Here is an 18,309-nt window from a genome sequence, read left to right on the forward strand (position 1 = left end):
AAACACAAAGAGCAAACAACACGACTGCTTTCTCTTTCTTTTTTTTAAAGTGAGCGTCGAGCAAAGAACGTTAAAGTCTCCTAATGGCCGTGAGTATTTTCATTTGTAGTCTTGTGAGGTCTCCAAGGAGCTGGAATTAGCGTGGGTTCACAGAGATGGTACAGAAGCAAGCATCAACTGGAGATCATTTGCATTTAAAGGATTTTATGCAAATGAGGCTTTGCTTTGCTAATGTTTATGGACACCAGACATTGCATCACTGCACTCTGCTAGACACTATTTACTATCATTGTTGTTTTCCAATTAGAGGTGCTTGCTCACCGGCCTGACCTATTTCATCACACATGAATAGCAGTTTCAGGTAAAACATGACCTTTTAACATGGAACAAACAAACACTGCTATTCACAAAATGTACGTTGTTAGCTTAACCAAAAGGTGGTATACACACTCGCCTCAATCACGGACTATTTCTGTGTGCTAACCATGACCAGGGGAGTACAGTTAAATTAAGAAATAATGGTGTTAAATGTAAGCATAACATCAAGCAATAATATTATGAATTATTATTCTGCACATTCATACTTTCTAAAGGCTTTCTGCTAAATAATATTTAAGTAAATGTTAATTTAAATATACCTAATCTAATAATAATTGTGGTATAGGAAGTAGTTTGGTTTAGTAAATTAATTTAATCGTTTTTGGTATCTGCTAACTCCTCTCTATTGGCTGCCCACTGTGGGGCCCTGTACTAATGTGAAATGTGGGTATGTGGTGCTGCCACCGACGGGATTAGAGTGTGGAACAGAATGTAGGGGTTAGGGGTTAGGTTAGTTAGTCCCTTATTCTCAGTCATGGAAGCCCCAGTGGGTAAAACTACTGTGGGGCCTGCAGATGCTGATAAAAAGGCAATAAGACAAAGTCAGTCTGCTATCAGTCTGCAATTGAATGGGGTCAAGTTGACAATTACATGAATTGTGCTGGTGATAATATGCAGGGTTCGTACGCTTTTTTCAGGGTCAAATTCAAGCACTTTTTAAGCACTTTCAAGGTCCCTTTTTAAGCTTTTCCAGCACACAGTTGCAGCAACTGTGACGTTCACTAGTAGAACTGACACACAAAACAAAACGACTACACTACACACTAACTACACAAGAAAACACACTAACTTGAGACTCCAAACATGATAAACATCACAAATCTCTCACGTATCAAAACTCTCTCTTTTTCGCTCACTCGCTCTCTCTCTCTTCCCAACAACCAAATACCACATGTTGCCGTATCATTTTTTGATTGGTCGACATGGTACATTTTTCCACCAATAGGGAAGGAGTGTTTTTTCCTTTTTCACTCACAAGCAAAGGGCGTTTGCTAGCGCTCTCCATAAAAAACGCCGGTTTTACCGTTTCTTCCCGGAGTAAACGCCACTGTTTTATTCAGAAACCCCCCAAAAAACATCGGTTTTACGTGACCTATCAACACAATTTAAAAACTGGTATATAGCTTGAAGTCCGCACGTTCGACCAAAGTTGAAATGGAGACTCTGGGTCCGTCGACCCCAGAGGGTTAATCAGATAGCCTGAAGTTAGCTAGTTATGTATCGGGCTAATGTTTAAAGCTTTCACTTGAGTAAATTAACTCATATTACTGCTAAGTAATGTTAGCTAAGTTCACAGCATATTCCGTAATAGCGCTGCCATACTGCATCACACTCAGTGCATTTCAATCATTTCTCCAGCGAGTTTGATAGCTAGCAAAATAATAACCATAATTTAAAAAAAATAGCATGTGTAACGTACACGTACTGGAAAATTATTTACTAGCACTCACCTATCATGCGACTGGAGAACGCAAACTCCGCCATTGTTGTTTTCCATCAAACACTCATTAAAACAGCAACCTACAGGTATGTTAGCGCACTCATCCCCGACTGTCCGAGGGAGGCGGGGTCTATATTGAAACAGACGCAAGGCAGCCCAGGCAGGGAAATTTTGCTTTTTGCGTCTCATTTTATTTCTCTATCTGATAAGAAAACAATTCAATCAGATAGCTATTTATTGTGAATGAAATACAGTTACATTTTCAAGCACTTTTAAGCACCACATCTGAAATTCAAGCACTTTTCAAACCTTGAAAAGACGACATTAGAATTCAAGCATTTTCAAGGATTTCAAGCACCCGTACGAACCCTGAATATGTAAGTAAACTGTGATAAACCAGTGAAATCTGTTTCTGTCTGTTCCATCTACAGACACAGAAATTCAGATTAAATAGAAATTCACAGTAACTATTTCCCATCTGATTTCAGCCAGACTGCAACATGCATCTGTCTGCCTTTATGAATTAGATAGGAATTATTTGCAAGACACAAGGCAACTTTAGCAACCACCATGCGATCCAAAGGGGCTGATGAGAGCTGAGCTCACTAGACTGTGCCACTAAGGGAAGAGGAAGGGGTAGTTATGTTGAAATACTTTTCTTACTTTTCAGTTTTCTTATGATTCTTGAATTATTTATTGTTGAATATTGTAAGATTTCATATATTTTGTAAGTAAATTGCAAATAGTTTCAGCAACTGCGCCCATAGGGAAGGCAAAATATGAACAGAGGTGGTTCAGGATTGTTCGGGCATTTTTTGTTAAATGATGGATTGGCATCACCTTTGTGCTTTGTTGCATCTTATCTTGGCTTGGTGTATTTTTAAACTTATCTGTGTTTCCATATCTGCATTTCATTTCCATATTGCCACCCTGAAAAGGGTTGTTTAACCTTAAAAGGCTACAATGATATTGTTGTCTATCACTGCAAAAAAAAAACAAAACAGTACAATCTAGATCCTCATAATGCGCATAAGGCCAGATCAATCTCAGAAGAACAGCTTGATGGAGGATCACTAACTAAAGTTTAAAAGTTTAGATTTGACAAATCAGCAGTCATGAATTTACCCTTTTGACTTTGTAGACTAACATCTGTAACTATAACCAGCTGTGTAAACTGTAAAATGTACAGATGATCACATTTGCTAATAACAAGTATTAAAAAATAATGCCCACGCAGCTTCTATACTGTATTTTATAATAAAAAGGTTTTATAACACAAGTAAGGATGATGGCTGTTATCCTGGATCTACTTTATCTAACTCATGATCAAACTGCAGCCTAGTTCAAAACAGCCATACTCGTTACTGTAAGGGTAATCAAAACTTCCAAGAGTGAAAAAGCAATATGAGTTCTACATCACAGCACATGCTCAAAAAGCTTAAGCATCAAGGAAAGGGAGCTTTTCACCTTCCATGCACTCCCACTTTGTTTGAGAAAGTGAATTAAATTAAGGAAGAGCTAAAATGACTGTTGCCTGCAGGCAAACAAACTTAGCTTAGTTTGCCACAAATCAAACCAAATTTGGCTCATAGTCGTAAACTCAGGAGACCTGCAGCAGCATGCACGGTGTGTGTATAGGGGCGTGGAATGTTCTCCACTAGATTTATTTTAAAATATTACTACAATGAGTTATTTTTCAGAATTACATTGTTAATATAAAATGTATATCTACTGTGTCATAATATTTAGCTAAACACAGCATTGAGTAATTAATGTGAGCTGCATTTCTAGAGGGCCTTTGATTTGATCTTTCTGACAGCAGAGCTACTGAGTGAAGTAACAGAACAAGAAGTCAGGCTTACTTGCAAGTTATCAGCTTCAAACTTCAAAAGTCTCAGCAAAATAATAAACATCAGCGTGTTCTGCTTTTGTGTGTAAGAACTGTTCACGCAGCAAACTTATTGTGTTGCACAAAATCAGACTGCACTTGCCTGTGGCCTGATGAAAAATACAGATTATTGACTTGTACTTTATTAAAGTGGGTGAGTTTGTCTGGCTTTGCCGTAAACAGATGCGCCAGTTGATCTCTTGCATTTACAAAAAGGCTGTTCAAGGAATGCTTGCTGCATTAAAGTGCTGGTGCTGCTGTCAAAACCTACCATGAGTGGAATAAAGGGTCTACAGCAGGGATCCTGGGGGCCAAATGTCTACAATATATTTAGTCCTTCATATCTTTAACGTTCAAAATGCAGAAATTTCTTTTTACATTTGTCTTTAGTTATCTTATTTGACTGGAATGACAAATAAATGTAGCTCTTTATTAAATGTTTAATATTTAGGATAAGCAATACCCAATTCTACCTCTAAAGCAATGGTTGATAATAAGCAGTTTTGTGCAAAAAGAAAAAACTTGTCTCCCTCATATTTGATGCTTTGGTTCTTTTGTTTGTGCCCTGTTAGTCTTCCAGAATACATTAAAAAAAGCGCATAAATTCAAGGAATGAGCAGCTGTATGCAAAGTTCCACAGTGCCAAATTCAATTGATAACGGCACTGCGTTGGGTTTGCTGTAACTACAGTTTCTCACTCTTCTTTAATTCCTGCTGAGGTCTGCAGCCATTCTGCATGCTGTACTCAGAAATACCAGTGCTCATTTTCTGGCTTAAGAAGAAAGTTTTTTGTTACAGTTTATTCTTTCAAAAAGTAAGAAACAACTTCCAAACTATTCAATAACACGTCATATTACACATGAAGTCTTTGTCTGGTTTGTTGTGCTCAGTTTAATACCACTGCTTTGTCCTGTTGGAATGGCGATAGATCAGTACAGACACATTATGATACACGTCTTTCTGGCAGATGCACCAACAAGTATAAATGGCAACCTAGGCTATTTACCAGGGCTTTTAAAATGGCCTATTTAATCCTGTGTGTTTTTTGTGTTATTTTGTTATCCTAATTCTGCAAAGCTCTGCGTAGGTGCTACACTCTGCATGTTTGCAGTCTGCCTGTTGTAGCTGTGTCAAGGGGCAGCGTCACAAATATGTGGAATAACTGGTAACATCACCAGTTGGTCCTTTAGCTTAGCCCCTATGTTTAAACAATCAAGCCACTAACACCACTGTCTCTAGTTGTTACACATTTGTCTTGGATCTTTAAGAGTTTTTACACATACTTACTCTTCTCTGCCCTGTCAGAACAACAATCAGAAATAGACTTCATGAAGGTGGCCTGAGAGCTGACGTTCTCGAGTGGGGCCAGGTTGCACCTGGTGATGTGGCACAGGAGCTCAGTGATGCCCTGGTCCAGATTTTGTGGGACATTCCTCAGTAGGGCTGTTCGATATAACAATATGAAAACGTCTATCGTTTCATATCACGCTATCGTTTGTTTCATGGTGTCGCAAAATAAACTGTTTACAGCAATATTTTTTCATCATTTTGATGGTCACTGTAGAATTTCTTAAAGTTCTCTCTTTTTCTTATATTTAATATAACCACACTACGGACAGACAAGCGACTGTTTTTATGCATTGTCGTTAGCAACAACGATGGTAAAACCATTGCGTGGCTCCGCCGTCCGCTTGTTGATTTTCCACATAAACCTTTCACAATAAAGCTGAAGATCCTGTTGAGATTTTTCAAAATAAACTGATTCATGTGAAATAGTATGCAGAGTGTTTATGGATGAGAAGCTAAAAAGAGCCGCCAGGTGCTAAAAAATAAGCCTTAGAGCAGGCTTTTCCCCGCAGCACGCTGTGTAATAAATACTCACGAAGAAAATTGTGGCCGTTTCAACTTATGTAACACTCGACTCCAGGTACACGACTCCCAGCTGAAAACACTTCACGCAAGTCGAGTTGCTGGAGATTCACAGAATTTACAGAAAATGTTAAATTTTTGTGATATTTATTGTTGTCTGGGTGATAAATGTCTTATATCAGGATATGAGGTTTTGGTCATATTGCACAGCCCTATTCCTCAGGACACCACCTGTCATCTCATTAGGAACAGAACAATTAGAGGAGCACTATTTTGAGTTGCGACAATGAAATTTTGGCAAAATTGACCAATCTGTCGCATCATTTTTCACTTCGGTGAAATTCAGCCCTCTGTAGATTATTTTAATTTCCATCAAATAATGTGGCATCCATACATTCCTATATTAGCCGGTCCATATCAATGTAGTTATCAAGCTTGACTTTTTTTCACATTGAGATCTGATTGGTTTTCAAAGCATTCCTTTAATTCTTTTGAGCAGCGTACAGTGTCATGCAGACCCTTATGAATTACTGACGATATGGAAAGCAAGTAAAAGGCTTAAATGGTCCTAATGTCTATTAAGAGTTTCACAGTGATAAGCAGAGTTGAGTATTTGTAGAATCTCTACAGTGTGTCAGTTATTGAATGTAACTGCATAGAAGTGCACCAGAAGAAACACCTACATCACTACATTCACTCTTCACCTGCTATACTCAGAACAAAGTGATCTATCTCTCATAACTCATGAATTACCAGTGTCCCACTAAAGGTAAATGGACTGGTGCTTATATAGCAGTCAGAGTACTTTCTGACTGGTACTCTGGTATCAGTACTGAAAAGCTGTATTAGCCCATGAGGTATTATTTAATTAAATCAAGAAGTAATTACACTCACACAGCCGAGATTTCAGTAAATCCAACCCAGACTGCATTTGAAAAAATACCTAGGCTGTCACGTCAGAGATTCAAGAGACATAATAAACATCCAAAACAAAAACACCAGATATTTCTTGTGTTATCAGACACAGACGGTCAAAATGTGCTGTAATTCCAAATAGAGACATTAACTCAGAAAATGCAACTGGATACTATTTACATCTATTTATGGAGAAATAGATAAAGAGCCTTCCCAGTGGCTCTTTATTTGTAAATAATACTCAATCCCCAGATGATCTGAAATGCACAACATCTTGCACATAAACACAAACACACACACGTTCTCACACACATTTGGACACAGGTTACCTGGGAGGCCCTGGAACAGGTGTCCCTCTTCCACGGGCAGCTGACTTGCCCCTCACTGATGGCACCTTGGCATCCTCAGAGCCGCCGTTCAGGTATGTGAGCTCCTGCAGCTGGGCCTGTCTGATCTCATCATTGTAATCCTGCACACAGGGAGGCATCATGTTCACACTCACACACACACATGCGTGCAGACGGCAATAGACTCGCTTTCAATTACACTGTATTAAATTACGTCCTTTATCTCCAGGGCTACAGCCCCGGGAATATCTAATTAATATACTTTACAGTACTGCCGTGACCGCCGTTCCTGAGGCAGCAAAACATTTCAGATCATTCCTGTTGATAAATCCTCGGGACCCAGCTTGACTTCATCTTCTCACACAGCTGCTTTTTGCCCCTAACTTAAAACGGTATGGAAATATGACTTTAATCTTAAAATGACTGATATGATTGTCATGTGTCCGCAGTATCAGTGTCTACACTTTATGGCAACTTTGAGATGAGAAGGTAGCCGGGGGGGACGGGACTGCCTATAATTAATGACGAGATGTAAATCATTGGAGCTCTGAGTATTGGAGACATCATTCATAATGAATGAAGAGTAAATATGCTCCATGCTGTATGCTGCTGCCAAGGAGGGTTTGGCCCATGCAGAGAGATTCCCTCCTGTGCTCTTTTATTCCTCTTATACCCACGACTTCCCACACAGGATCACACACTGAATTACACACACATACACACACTTGGAAGACCCTGACAGAATTATAGTACAAGTTACAAACAAAGAGAGACAGTGAAAGAGCGACTCATCTCTGCTGTTATTCACTCACTTCACTGTGGACAGACTGAAAATGAGTTGGCTGGGGCCAAAGAGCAGCTGGAGAGAGATTCAGGAGGAGAAAAAAGGAAAAGCCAAAAGAGGTGTGTGTGTGAGGAGAAAGGGAACATACTGGTATGAGAAACTTCTTGATCTCCTCCAGAGCGTGACCCATCCTGGCGTACGCCTCGGCTGGTGGGGCGAAGATCTCAATGAGGACGTGCAGGTCTTCGTTCAGGTGGTGATATTTGGCCTCGCCGCTCTGCCGTAGCTCTTCTTCCTGATGCCACAACAAGAAAGAACAACAGTTTGTTATCATGTATTGTTTCTCTGAACAATAAGACTGGGCTTGCTCCCACTGCAAGGAACATTCATCTACCTGTAACGATTTCCATGACTGTTAACATAATGAGGTTTGATGCTTTGCTCCTGAAGAGTTTAAAAACTTTAGCCAATGGGCATTCTTTACAATCTCCTCAGCTGTCACATTTAGCTGATTGTTTTTGTCCCGTCCTCATTACTAATGGGCGGAATTGATGTGCAGTGCATGCTTATGCCGACATCTCTGCTTGTTGCATTTCAGCTCATCTATGTGATCGCTGTCACTTCATTAAAATAAATTAAGCAACTCTGGGAGGAAATGAAAGTTTTGATTTATAATTGATGGAGTGCAGTATTGATTTCTGTAAAACAGGCTTATGTGAAAAATTGAGAAGTCATTTAGAAAAATCATTTATACGGAAAAAAGATTGCTTATTTAAATCTTTCACTCAGTGTGTAGTAGAGGGGTGAATCTGACATCCCCGTGGTGGTGTTTGTCCCGGATTATTATAATAATGTTGGTTCAGATCACACTGCAAATGACCAATCACGTTACTGTGACATCATAGCTTTGCATCTTAATGGGAAAAAAAAGGAATTCAGTTTTATTTACATAATGCCAAATCACAGTAACAGTCGCCTCAAGGTTCTTTATATTGTAAAGTAAAGACCAGACCTATAATAAAATATCCAGAGGGTTTTCGGACTACTGTACATTCACCTCCTCATCTGCATACTGAGTTAATAGTGGAAACATCTCTTCCACTGCAAAACCAGCAACACGTGTCTTTATTTCCCACAGAAAGGCAGCTTTAGCTAAAAGCTAGCCATTATGGTTTCAGAGGTGTAGCACCAGCATCCTTCTCCTCCTCTACTGGTGGAGCTGTTGGCTCAACGTGTTTCCTTAAAATGTGAGCTTTTTAGCATCTAACGGACATGTAATAGTTCTGCCATATAACAGTGACCCTGTCTGCTATTTTGCTAGCTGATCTTAACAAGATAACGGATCACAAATGTAGGACTGGATACTTTCCTACTACGCAGCTGCATGGCAACATGTCAGACAGAGATGAAACACGTGTGAAAGCATGATGGACTTTTGTTCTTCCGTTGCAAAAAACGATTTTCAAGAAAGCAAAAAAACTCTTGTTTATGGACTTTTTTTCTTATTTTTTGTGTAAAAATAAAACACATTCTTAACAAGCAGGTTTTGCACAAGAAAATTAAGCTTGTTCTAGGAAAATATGTCTAACTTTTCTCTATAAGATATTTCAGCTCATCTAGAACTTTTTCTCCCCCAGTTACAGGGTATGGTAATGGTTTGGCTAAAATTACAGAATAAGAATACGATTATTTTTCGTATTTCAAGAGTGAAGCCACATAAACAACTTTTCAATTCAAGAAATGTATTTAATGGTCACTGGTTTAGGTCACTGTGTTGAGCGGGTGCCCCCATGCTGCATGGCTGACAGCATGTCTTCCACTCTTTCTCTCCCTCTGTTTTCCTGTCGATTCTTCACTGTCCCTACCAATGAAGCCAAACAAAGGCCTGAAAAAGAAATATATTTAATGACACTAAGGTTTGTCCTACAGTTAGCTTCTTGTTTCTTCTTGTTTATATGAAAATCTAAATTAAGCTGTAAAATCTTCAGTCAAATTTAGTGTAAATTGTAGACAGTCTTGTCCAGTTAAATGGCATACAGATGTTAGAGTCATTTGCTAGTTTTAAGGATTCTAGCAAAAAAACCTTTTGCTTTCCCATTGGCAGATTTTTTGTCAAAACAAGATAATTTTGTCAGATTTAAGAATACACAGCTCTACTTATTTCAAGTAGAGCGGTTTTTTCAGTGTCTCATACAACGAAAAGAAATCTGCAGTACTGGGCGCTGCCAGACGCTCATGTGCTAACACCTGAAATTCTTACCCTGTCAGTTTTTTTGGATTTGATGAGCACCTTGAACAACGAGATATAAAACACTGACTCTCACAGACTGAATTGGTTGAATGGCAAGATAGACAAGATGGAGGTAGTGTATTTTGCATTGGAAAAAGAAACTATATGGTATCTGCAAAATCAATATTTTGTGTCAATCTAAACCAAGAATAAAAATAGACTGACTCTAGGCATCTTTTTCTCCTCCACCAATATTCCCCCGCGCTGATATCCTGTCCCTTAGCACAGCGCTAAGGTTAAACTCAGATTGTTGACCTTGTAGAATCAGCGTTAGTACAGCCTGGTATAAAATACTGTATGAATTACACAACAAGTCCTTTCATTAGGTTATCAATATGCACTTTACATTAGAAACTATAATCTTTCCCATACTTTGACCTTTAATACTGTAAAGTAACCGAAAGCTTAAAATGCACTGACAAGACATGCAAAATGCTCCTAAAGTTGTGTGTGATTTATGCGCGTGATTTCAAATTAACTAATAAGACTTTGTTATTTTAGCTTAACATTGAGGTCTGGATGAGACAGATACACAGTCATACACTGCATTTCATTCCCTTTCTCCCACATGTTTTTTGAGAAGAATGCACTACTGTGCAAATCTCTAATTCTCAGTTTATGTCATGTTCTTTTTCAATTTAAAATAATGTTTGGCAATCATAGAAGATTAAACTTTCCTACCTCTGACAAACACAGCTAATGTAAAGAAATATAACATTCACCCGAAAAAAAAGTTAAAAAATAAATAAATCACCATCTATCATCCTCTGAGCAGACACAAACACCAAGCAAACGTGTGTTTTCCCTGTTATACGCCGGCTCCACAGTGGCACTCTGAGAAGCTCCGGTTTAGAGCGCACATTTGACTTATGCGAAATGATCTTTTATAGAAATATCAAGGTCACCTTATTGTTGACAGCGAGTTTCCCAGATTACTGTCACGTGTAACAAAGAAAAGTGTTCAGTAAAGAGGATCTGTAATCACTCATCCGCCTGCATTCCTGTTTATTAAAGCTTCTTGTTGATTGTTTATACCACTTTCACTTCCCCACACCGTCAACTCAGTGCTCTTCTGTCATTCTGCCTTTCATTCATGCAGTCTGCCTCTTCCCCGTTTCCACCTCACCCTGTTCACTCAGACCCCCTGCAAGCCTCGTCTTCCTTTCCAACACCACCAGCGTCTCGACATCAGGGGGTCCTGTCCTAATTCCTGTCAATTCTGGGACTGTTTTGCCACATTGGTTCATCAGAGTCTTGTTAATCAAATTCTCCATCTCAATAAATCATGTTCAGTTCTTCCAAATCATGTCTTCTTATAGAACAGTCTTGTGGTGGGTGAAACATTATTTAATTGCTCCAAAATATGCCAATTCAAAATAACGCTTTACTAGACTTGGACTTCACACGACGGCCTTCATTTTATGTATAACGCTTTAACCTGCAACACTTTTTCATGGGCTCGCCTGAAAGGGCTTGCATTTGTTGTTTACTTCCACCCAAACCCCTGAAAGCACAGCAGATGTAACTCGCTCCTCTCTGCCACGAGTCTGCGAGAGCACAGCACATTCAGGCTGCAACAGAAAAGTATACCGTGTAAACAGAGGGGCCGCACAGGCCATTCAGACCCGACAGAAACAGGCCAGTATCGTGTTATTGATAGCGAGAAATAGGACAGCAAAAACCCCAAATGTCTCTGACCGCATCGCACAAAGGAAACAACAGGTTTGGCGTCCCAGTTTTTCCTTTTCAATGAAAAAAAGAGAAGAAAAAAAGGCTTCTCTAGGGCACTTCCAATGGTGGCAGCTTCCTCTTCTCCCTTCTCTCTCTCTCTCTTTCCAGCGTCACGCAAACCAGTGTCTCTGATGTCACCTAATTATAAATAACCTTCTTTTAAGAGTGCCTGTGGTATGTTAATGATATGTTAATTTCACCCATAAATCTGTGCTTTACGAGCAGAGGGCTCCTTTGCTCATAGCACCAGAGCTGCCGGTGTTGTGCAGGGAGTGTGAGCGGGGTGTTGGAAAGAGGCAACTGCTCACAGATCTGTCTCTCCTCTTCCCTTTCATGTGCTCCTTAGTATATTTGCATGAAAAAATATATGAAAAACAATCATTATCGAAGTTCTTTTAACTTAAAAAAAGGTCTAGGGCGTGTCATCTGAGGACTTTCTATTTAAAAACTGTTCTTTTTCCGAATACTCTGTCTTAACAGTCCATTTAACATGTAGTGTCATTGTTACACCTCGTGGATGGTGGCCACATCAAATGCATATGATATTGTAGTAGTTTTCATACATTAGGTGGCCTTTCTCAGGGCTGATGAGAAGCATAAGTGATGCAGCAGAGTCCTAGAGCAGCTCAGCAGCCCACAGCAGGAAAATACGGCTGTCTGCTTTTTATATCTATAGGCAGCATCTTCCTTCTGTTTACATTTTCTTCCTCTGTAAATCTGCTTATTGAAAGCTGTTCACCCTGGTAACACGAGGCCACATAACACTGTGGACGTAGGAACTCCAGCAGCAGGAGCTTAGTGGTAAAAAATAACATCAAGCTTGGAATTGATATTCACATTCAAATGAAATATTCAAGAACAGACAGTGAAAAATTCTATTATTCTGTGTGTGTGACAGGTGGGGTGAACTACACAGCTCTATCAGCCTTACTCATCTGCACTTCTGACAACCAAAGTGGCTCATAGACACACCAGATTTCTTCTTTAACGTGACAAACGTGTACTTACATATAGTCTGAGGAAATGTGTCTCCCAACAATAGGTGTCTCACAGCATAAAGGCACACCGCCTTAGCCAAAAAGAGTGAGAGCCAATGTTCCCTCTAATTTTTCATCTGTCTGAGCGAACACACAAACTCCCTGAGCGATCCCTTGGACCACTGTGAGTGACATCAGACGTGTGCACTGTGGTCACGCCAGCATCTAATCCATCCAAGTTACATGGTTTATTAAAATAATCAAATTACAGCATTTACATTTATGTTAGACTATTTTTAATTAACTGCTATAGTCCACTTACAATGAAAATTTTAAAAAATCTTGTTCATGACCTGTGTAGTATGTTAACACTATTGGAAGTAAAAATAACTTGAACTACCTGGAGTTGAGACTTTTAACCGATGCATGATACATTTTTAGACGCAAGTTGCAAGTGCCGCCGTTTTCTTTGAGTATTTATTACACAGCGTGCTGCGGGGGAAAGCCTGTTCTAACGTTTGAGTCTCAGATTCATTTTTTAGCACCTAACGCCTCTTTTTTGCTTGTCATCCATAAACTCTCTGCATACTCTTTCACGGGATTTAGTTCATTTTGAAAAGTCTCAACAGGATCTTGAGCTTTATTGTGAAAGGTTAATATGATAAAAAATAAAAACAAACAAGCAGGCGGCGGAGCCACACCATTGTTTTACCGTTGTGGTTGCTAACGACAACTCATAAAAACAGTCGTTTGTCCGTCCCTAGTGTGGTCATATTAAATATAAGAGAAAGAGAGAACTTTAACAAATTAATATAGCCACTACAATGACCATCAAAATAATGAAAAAATATTGCCGTAAACAGTTTATTTTGCGACACCACGAAACAAACAATAGCGTAAAATGAAACGATAGATGTTTTTATATCGTCATCCGATATATATCGTTATATCGAACAGCCCAAAGTTTAAGCACTCTAACCCAAAGCGTCTTGCAGGGTTTTTAGAACACTAGGGTACAATACAGAACAAAATAAATCATGTAAGTCTACAGAGTCTACTGCACAATACTTTGGCAAGTCTAACCAACACCACCTTTACCTTCAAGGAAGAAAAAACATGGTAAGCTCAGCGAATTGGCTGATTCTGCAGAAGCCACAGTGACAATACAACACCACAGAAAACTGTACCAAAAGGCTCTAAAATTACTGTGCTACTTAGTGTGTTTCAAATAAATAAAACTGTCAATCAATGAAAATAACTATAGGTAGAAATAAACTGTAGCAAAATGCTGTTGAACTCAACGTTATCTTCCACATTTAAGTTTATATGATTAACTGGTTCATCATGTTAACTTGTTAATGAATTGTGGAATGATTAGCCATGTAGTGGTGGTGGTGGAGCAGAGTAACAGCTTGCTTATTAATCCTGATGCAGAGCTTACTAAAAGTTAAACAAAGGAATTGTGACTGTTTTATCTTTTAGGAAAATTAAAAAGTGAGTACAGTTCCCAGGGAGGAAAATGGATGAGTTAATCACGGTGCTAATGAGAAGAGGGTGGGAAACACAGATGACTTTACATCATCCTGCTCTGACAGCAGCAGGACAGCTGAGCTGCTGTAAGCAGGAGCGGTGACTCCTGGCTGCTCTGGCTTCTTCCAGCTTCTCGGCACTCACATTCTTGTGAGCACATCAAGGATCTGCAGCAAACATTTGTGTAGTTATAGCAGTTCTTGCCGTGTCTCCGCCACATGTAAGAGCTTAAAAGCAAATGAACTGAGCTTTGTCTAGTTTCATCCTCCAAGTCTACAATTACATTTCCATCTGATGTCTTCCGTGGGGTGAAAACGGTATATTATCACCTTTCCTGTCAGTCATATGTAACCCAGAGGTACGGTGCAGTATGCATTTTATCATTATAAATAGAAATGTGTCCTTAAAGGAAGCGGTTCTTCACTTGGCGTGTCTGTACAGATAAGACAGCTTTGTTTTCACTTGTCTAGAAAAAGCCTTCTGGGGTCTCTCTTTTTGCTCTGCAGTAGCCCGGCACCCTGACCCACGCAAGGGCACAAAACTACAATGACACACACCGTGAAGCTGAAAACAGAGAGTCAGCAACCAGCTCAACATGAAGTATTCGTTTTGTAGCAACGGTATATCCCTCACCTAAAAAAAGAGAGGAAGCACCAGCGCGAGGAGCGTCCCTTACAGAAAGCTGTCAGGAATAAATCCCACAGCGGTTCTACGTAGACAGGTGAGGGCTGCCGAGGTCAGCATATCGCCATGACAGATCTTTTCTCCCACCTACTCGAGAGGAGTGTACCATCAAAGACTATTGATCACAGTAATCAAAAAGAATGTGCTGTATGATAGCAAGAGTCATCGCCAACAACAAATCACCTCTGACAAACAGAGGGGGAGAGGAGACACAGACAAGCCAAGAGAAGTCGATTTATTCCCAGTTAAACACTCCTGTGTGCAATCAATCCGGCTGCTAAGGATCTTCTGTTAGAGCCATTTATATCCTGTCTTTATGTGCGGACATGATCGGGGATGATAGAAGTCATTAAACTGGATTGTGTTTCAAATTTCAAGCTATACCCTCTTCACAAAATCTTTTTTCTTCACATGAAGTTTGGTTTGAATCTTCACAAAGACTCGAAATTTCTATGAAAACAAACCCATAAATCCAGATAGAGTGTTTTTTCCTGTGTGCGTGCTGATTTGACTGCATGTGTTTTGCTCGCTACGAGAGAGACGAAGTATGCTTTGAAAGATGTCAGGCGTATTTGGCGGTCCCCAAGATCATTCCCATTTCCATAAACTTTTGAAATTTGTTTTCCAGACATCGTTGTTTTTGCATTTCTCCAATGGAGCCTAGGTGACCTGAGAGCTGTCAATCAAGCAGAGATTGTAGATACGGGGGGTGATCTGAAACAAACACACTTATACATTTTCAGATCAGCATCTTCCAATTTAGAACGAAAAGAAAATGAAAAAGGAAAAACTTGTTTTAATAAAAACACTCCCTGTGATTCTATTTGAAAGCCTCAGTAAGTGTGATGTGAATGATATTAGATAATTATTGCAGTTGATATGGGACAACAGCAATTCTATTCTGATCTCACTTGCACATATAAAACTGTATAAACCACATTGTGCTTTTGTTATTATTATTAAATCTTACTGTCATTTTAAAATAAAGGTTTCATTACTGATCAGTCACCCTATCCTAATTCTTTCCTGACAACCATCAATAATTACTTTTTTTTCAAAAAAGGGTAATTTTTTTGTTGACTTAAAAACGCGTAGCTAGGGTTAGCATTGTTACTGATGATGATGACGTAGACCTCAGAGGGTTTATTGACCCCTTAAAAAAACAAAACAAAACTCATTATGTTTGTTTTCTGTGATTGTAAACCACATATATTTTATATTTAGATGAAATATGTGGAAGGGATTATCAATTATGTAAAAATGTAGTTTTAATTTTATAGGCACTCATTAATGGCCACCTATTATTTACAGCTATTTACAGTTGCATTTGTATAGTTACATAACCATGAACATGGATGTGAAGACAGATCTTTAAAAAAAAAGAATTTGACGGTCTAATTTTTTTCTTTTGAGTTTTCTAAAATAAGCACAGGGTCAAAAAATATACATAGAGTGAACCTAATATTTGAATTCATTGTCTCTTAGCAAATTGCATCTTAAAACTTCTTACTGACCACCCAAAGCACTTTATACTGCAATCTACATTCACCTTTTGAACTCTCAGTGCACTTAGGTGCTTTATCCATCTTGCATGCATACTTACGGCCAATGTAGAAACACTATAAAACCTAACCTGTGAGGCTGATTCTGCAGCTTTACACTGATAGCTAAGTTATGGTTGTTGCTGTGGTGCCACTGTGAAGCACAGTCATTTAACATCAGCTTTGGAATGCCCTTAGTCTTAGTATTTTTTATTAGGTCGATCAAATTTCAGCATATTTTATCATAATATTTCAAGGAAGTTAGTGATAATTATATTTCTGATGATGTAGAAAAGAATACTGAATGTTTTATTGGTGACTGCAGCTTGCAGAAGCAGCATTTATTAGAGCAAACAAAAGGCAGGGCGTTCTCCACCCTTCTTTTGCAATCAGCTACTGTCTCAAATGACACACTATTTAATTCAACGTGTAAATCTGTTGCCACAAGGTGCAAGTAAAAGCAGCACTCTAGTACAATAGTACAAAATAGTGACCGATTGTCAGTCAAATGCAAATCGAAATGTAGCCAAAGTAGTGTTTTCAATGGAAATTTTAGGTAAAAATAATATCTAGCCACTTTAGTTTGACAATAACAATAACTAAAGCAGCGTAACCTTCAAACTCTCTGGAACCTGCACAATACTGTTACATAACTGAAAAATATTTTCCACCTGGGATCTTGTGTCTTAGGTCGAGCTTTTTAACCAGCTGCTTTTTCCACCATGAGCCCACATCAGTAATTTCCCTCCATCGTTTGCTCTCCCTGTCATATGGAAAGCAACTAGTGAGTGCTGCAGCGATGCTCGGCGGAATCATTTGTTTGGATCACACCACCAGCTGCTAGCATCTCCTCCTCCTGTGCATTCAGAGCCTGGTTGTTGTTTCCACATTTAGTGGGAACAATTTCCTCACTTTAGTTTATTGAAATATACTTTGTATATTTTTTAAAGTATTGTGCTTTGTTGGAGGTTGTTGAAGTAGCTCCTGTTTTCTAAATCGTCAGAGGCTGATGAAGCTTTTGCTGTCAAACATGTCTGAGCTTGTCTTACTGTTGTGGAATGCTAAGTCATAATGTCGATGCATCATTGATATTATAACATGACACCTTTATATCATAAAAAAATATACACAGTACTATCAGAATTCCGAGGTAGTCTGCATCCGTTACAAGTCAGTTCAGTCAGTGCCACTGATTTTAATAATCTAAGTGGGTGTGCGTACAAAAAGCTTACAATGTCTCTGGGAGGCCAAAAAAAAAGTTGAGAAAAGCTGAGACAATAAGACAAAGTCGTTTCATGTCAGTTCATTATTTGCTCAGAAAATCTGCATTTTATGAAATGAAAAAGATGGGCTCCTCACATTCCCCCTTTTCTATGGGAGGCATTGCTTAACTCTAAGGGTATATCCTGTTCACTTCAAATCTTTTTTAAGAGTAACAGCAGAGCAAGTTAAAATGGGTTGGAGGTGAAAGAGAGCAAAAGGAGCAAGGCGAGCAGGAATAAAAATGAAATAACCGACTGAAGGGTTACCTTCTCTTTGTCTCTCATGGATCCTTTACCGAGAATTGACATCTTTGTGAGAGTGTCCTCCTGTAGTCTCTTTAACGAGTTCCCGCGTGGCCCGAGGAGTTTGCCGACAAAGTTAAACTGCAACAGAGAGCAAGAGAGCACGGATCAGTCAGAATCTGTGTGTTTGAGATAAAGAGCAAAGACTTTTATGTCAGTCGCATGTGGTTCAACCACAGACTGAAGCTAATGAAAACTTATCAGCGGTTTTCCTCTTTCATGTTTTGATAAAATCAGCGAGGAAGCATTTCTGAGATGTCTTATCCAAGGTTCACAAGGTCACCTTTTCATGGGCTGTAATTTTATAGCACAGGAAAAAGCTGTGTGGCTCCGGCCAAAAGTCTTCAAAAAAGAATAATAGAACATGAC

At 39.1% G+C, this 18,309-nt stretch overlaps 1 protein-coding gene across 1 annotated transcript in view; it reads right to left on the bottom strand.

The window, feature by feature from the left end:
* khdrbs3 (KH domain containing, RNA binding, signal transduction associated 3) overlaps positions 1–18,309 on the bottom strand; it is a 129,400-nt gene that overhangs the window by 35,803 nt on the left and 75,288 nt on the right. The window contains exons 3-5 of the mRNA XM_031743465.2: positions 17,905–18,021; positions 7,771–7,917; positions 6,821–6,960 (exon numbers count right to left, since the gene is read on the bottom strand). Coding sequence (XP_031599325.1) covers positions 6,821–6,960; positions 7,771–7,917; positions 17,905–18,021 — 404 coding nt within the window. The remainder of the gene's footprint in view (positions 1–6,820; positions 6,961–7,770; positions 7,918–17,904; positions 18,022–18,309) is intronic.

This window comes from Oreochromis aureus, linkage group 22, assembly GCF_013358895.1.
Source record: "Oreochromis aureus strain Israel breed Guangdong linkage group 22, ZZ_aureus, whole genome shotgun sequence".
Taxonomy (NCBI): Eukaryota; Metazoa; Chordata; class Actinopteri; order Cichliformes; family Cichlidae; genus Oreochromis; species Oreochromis aureus.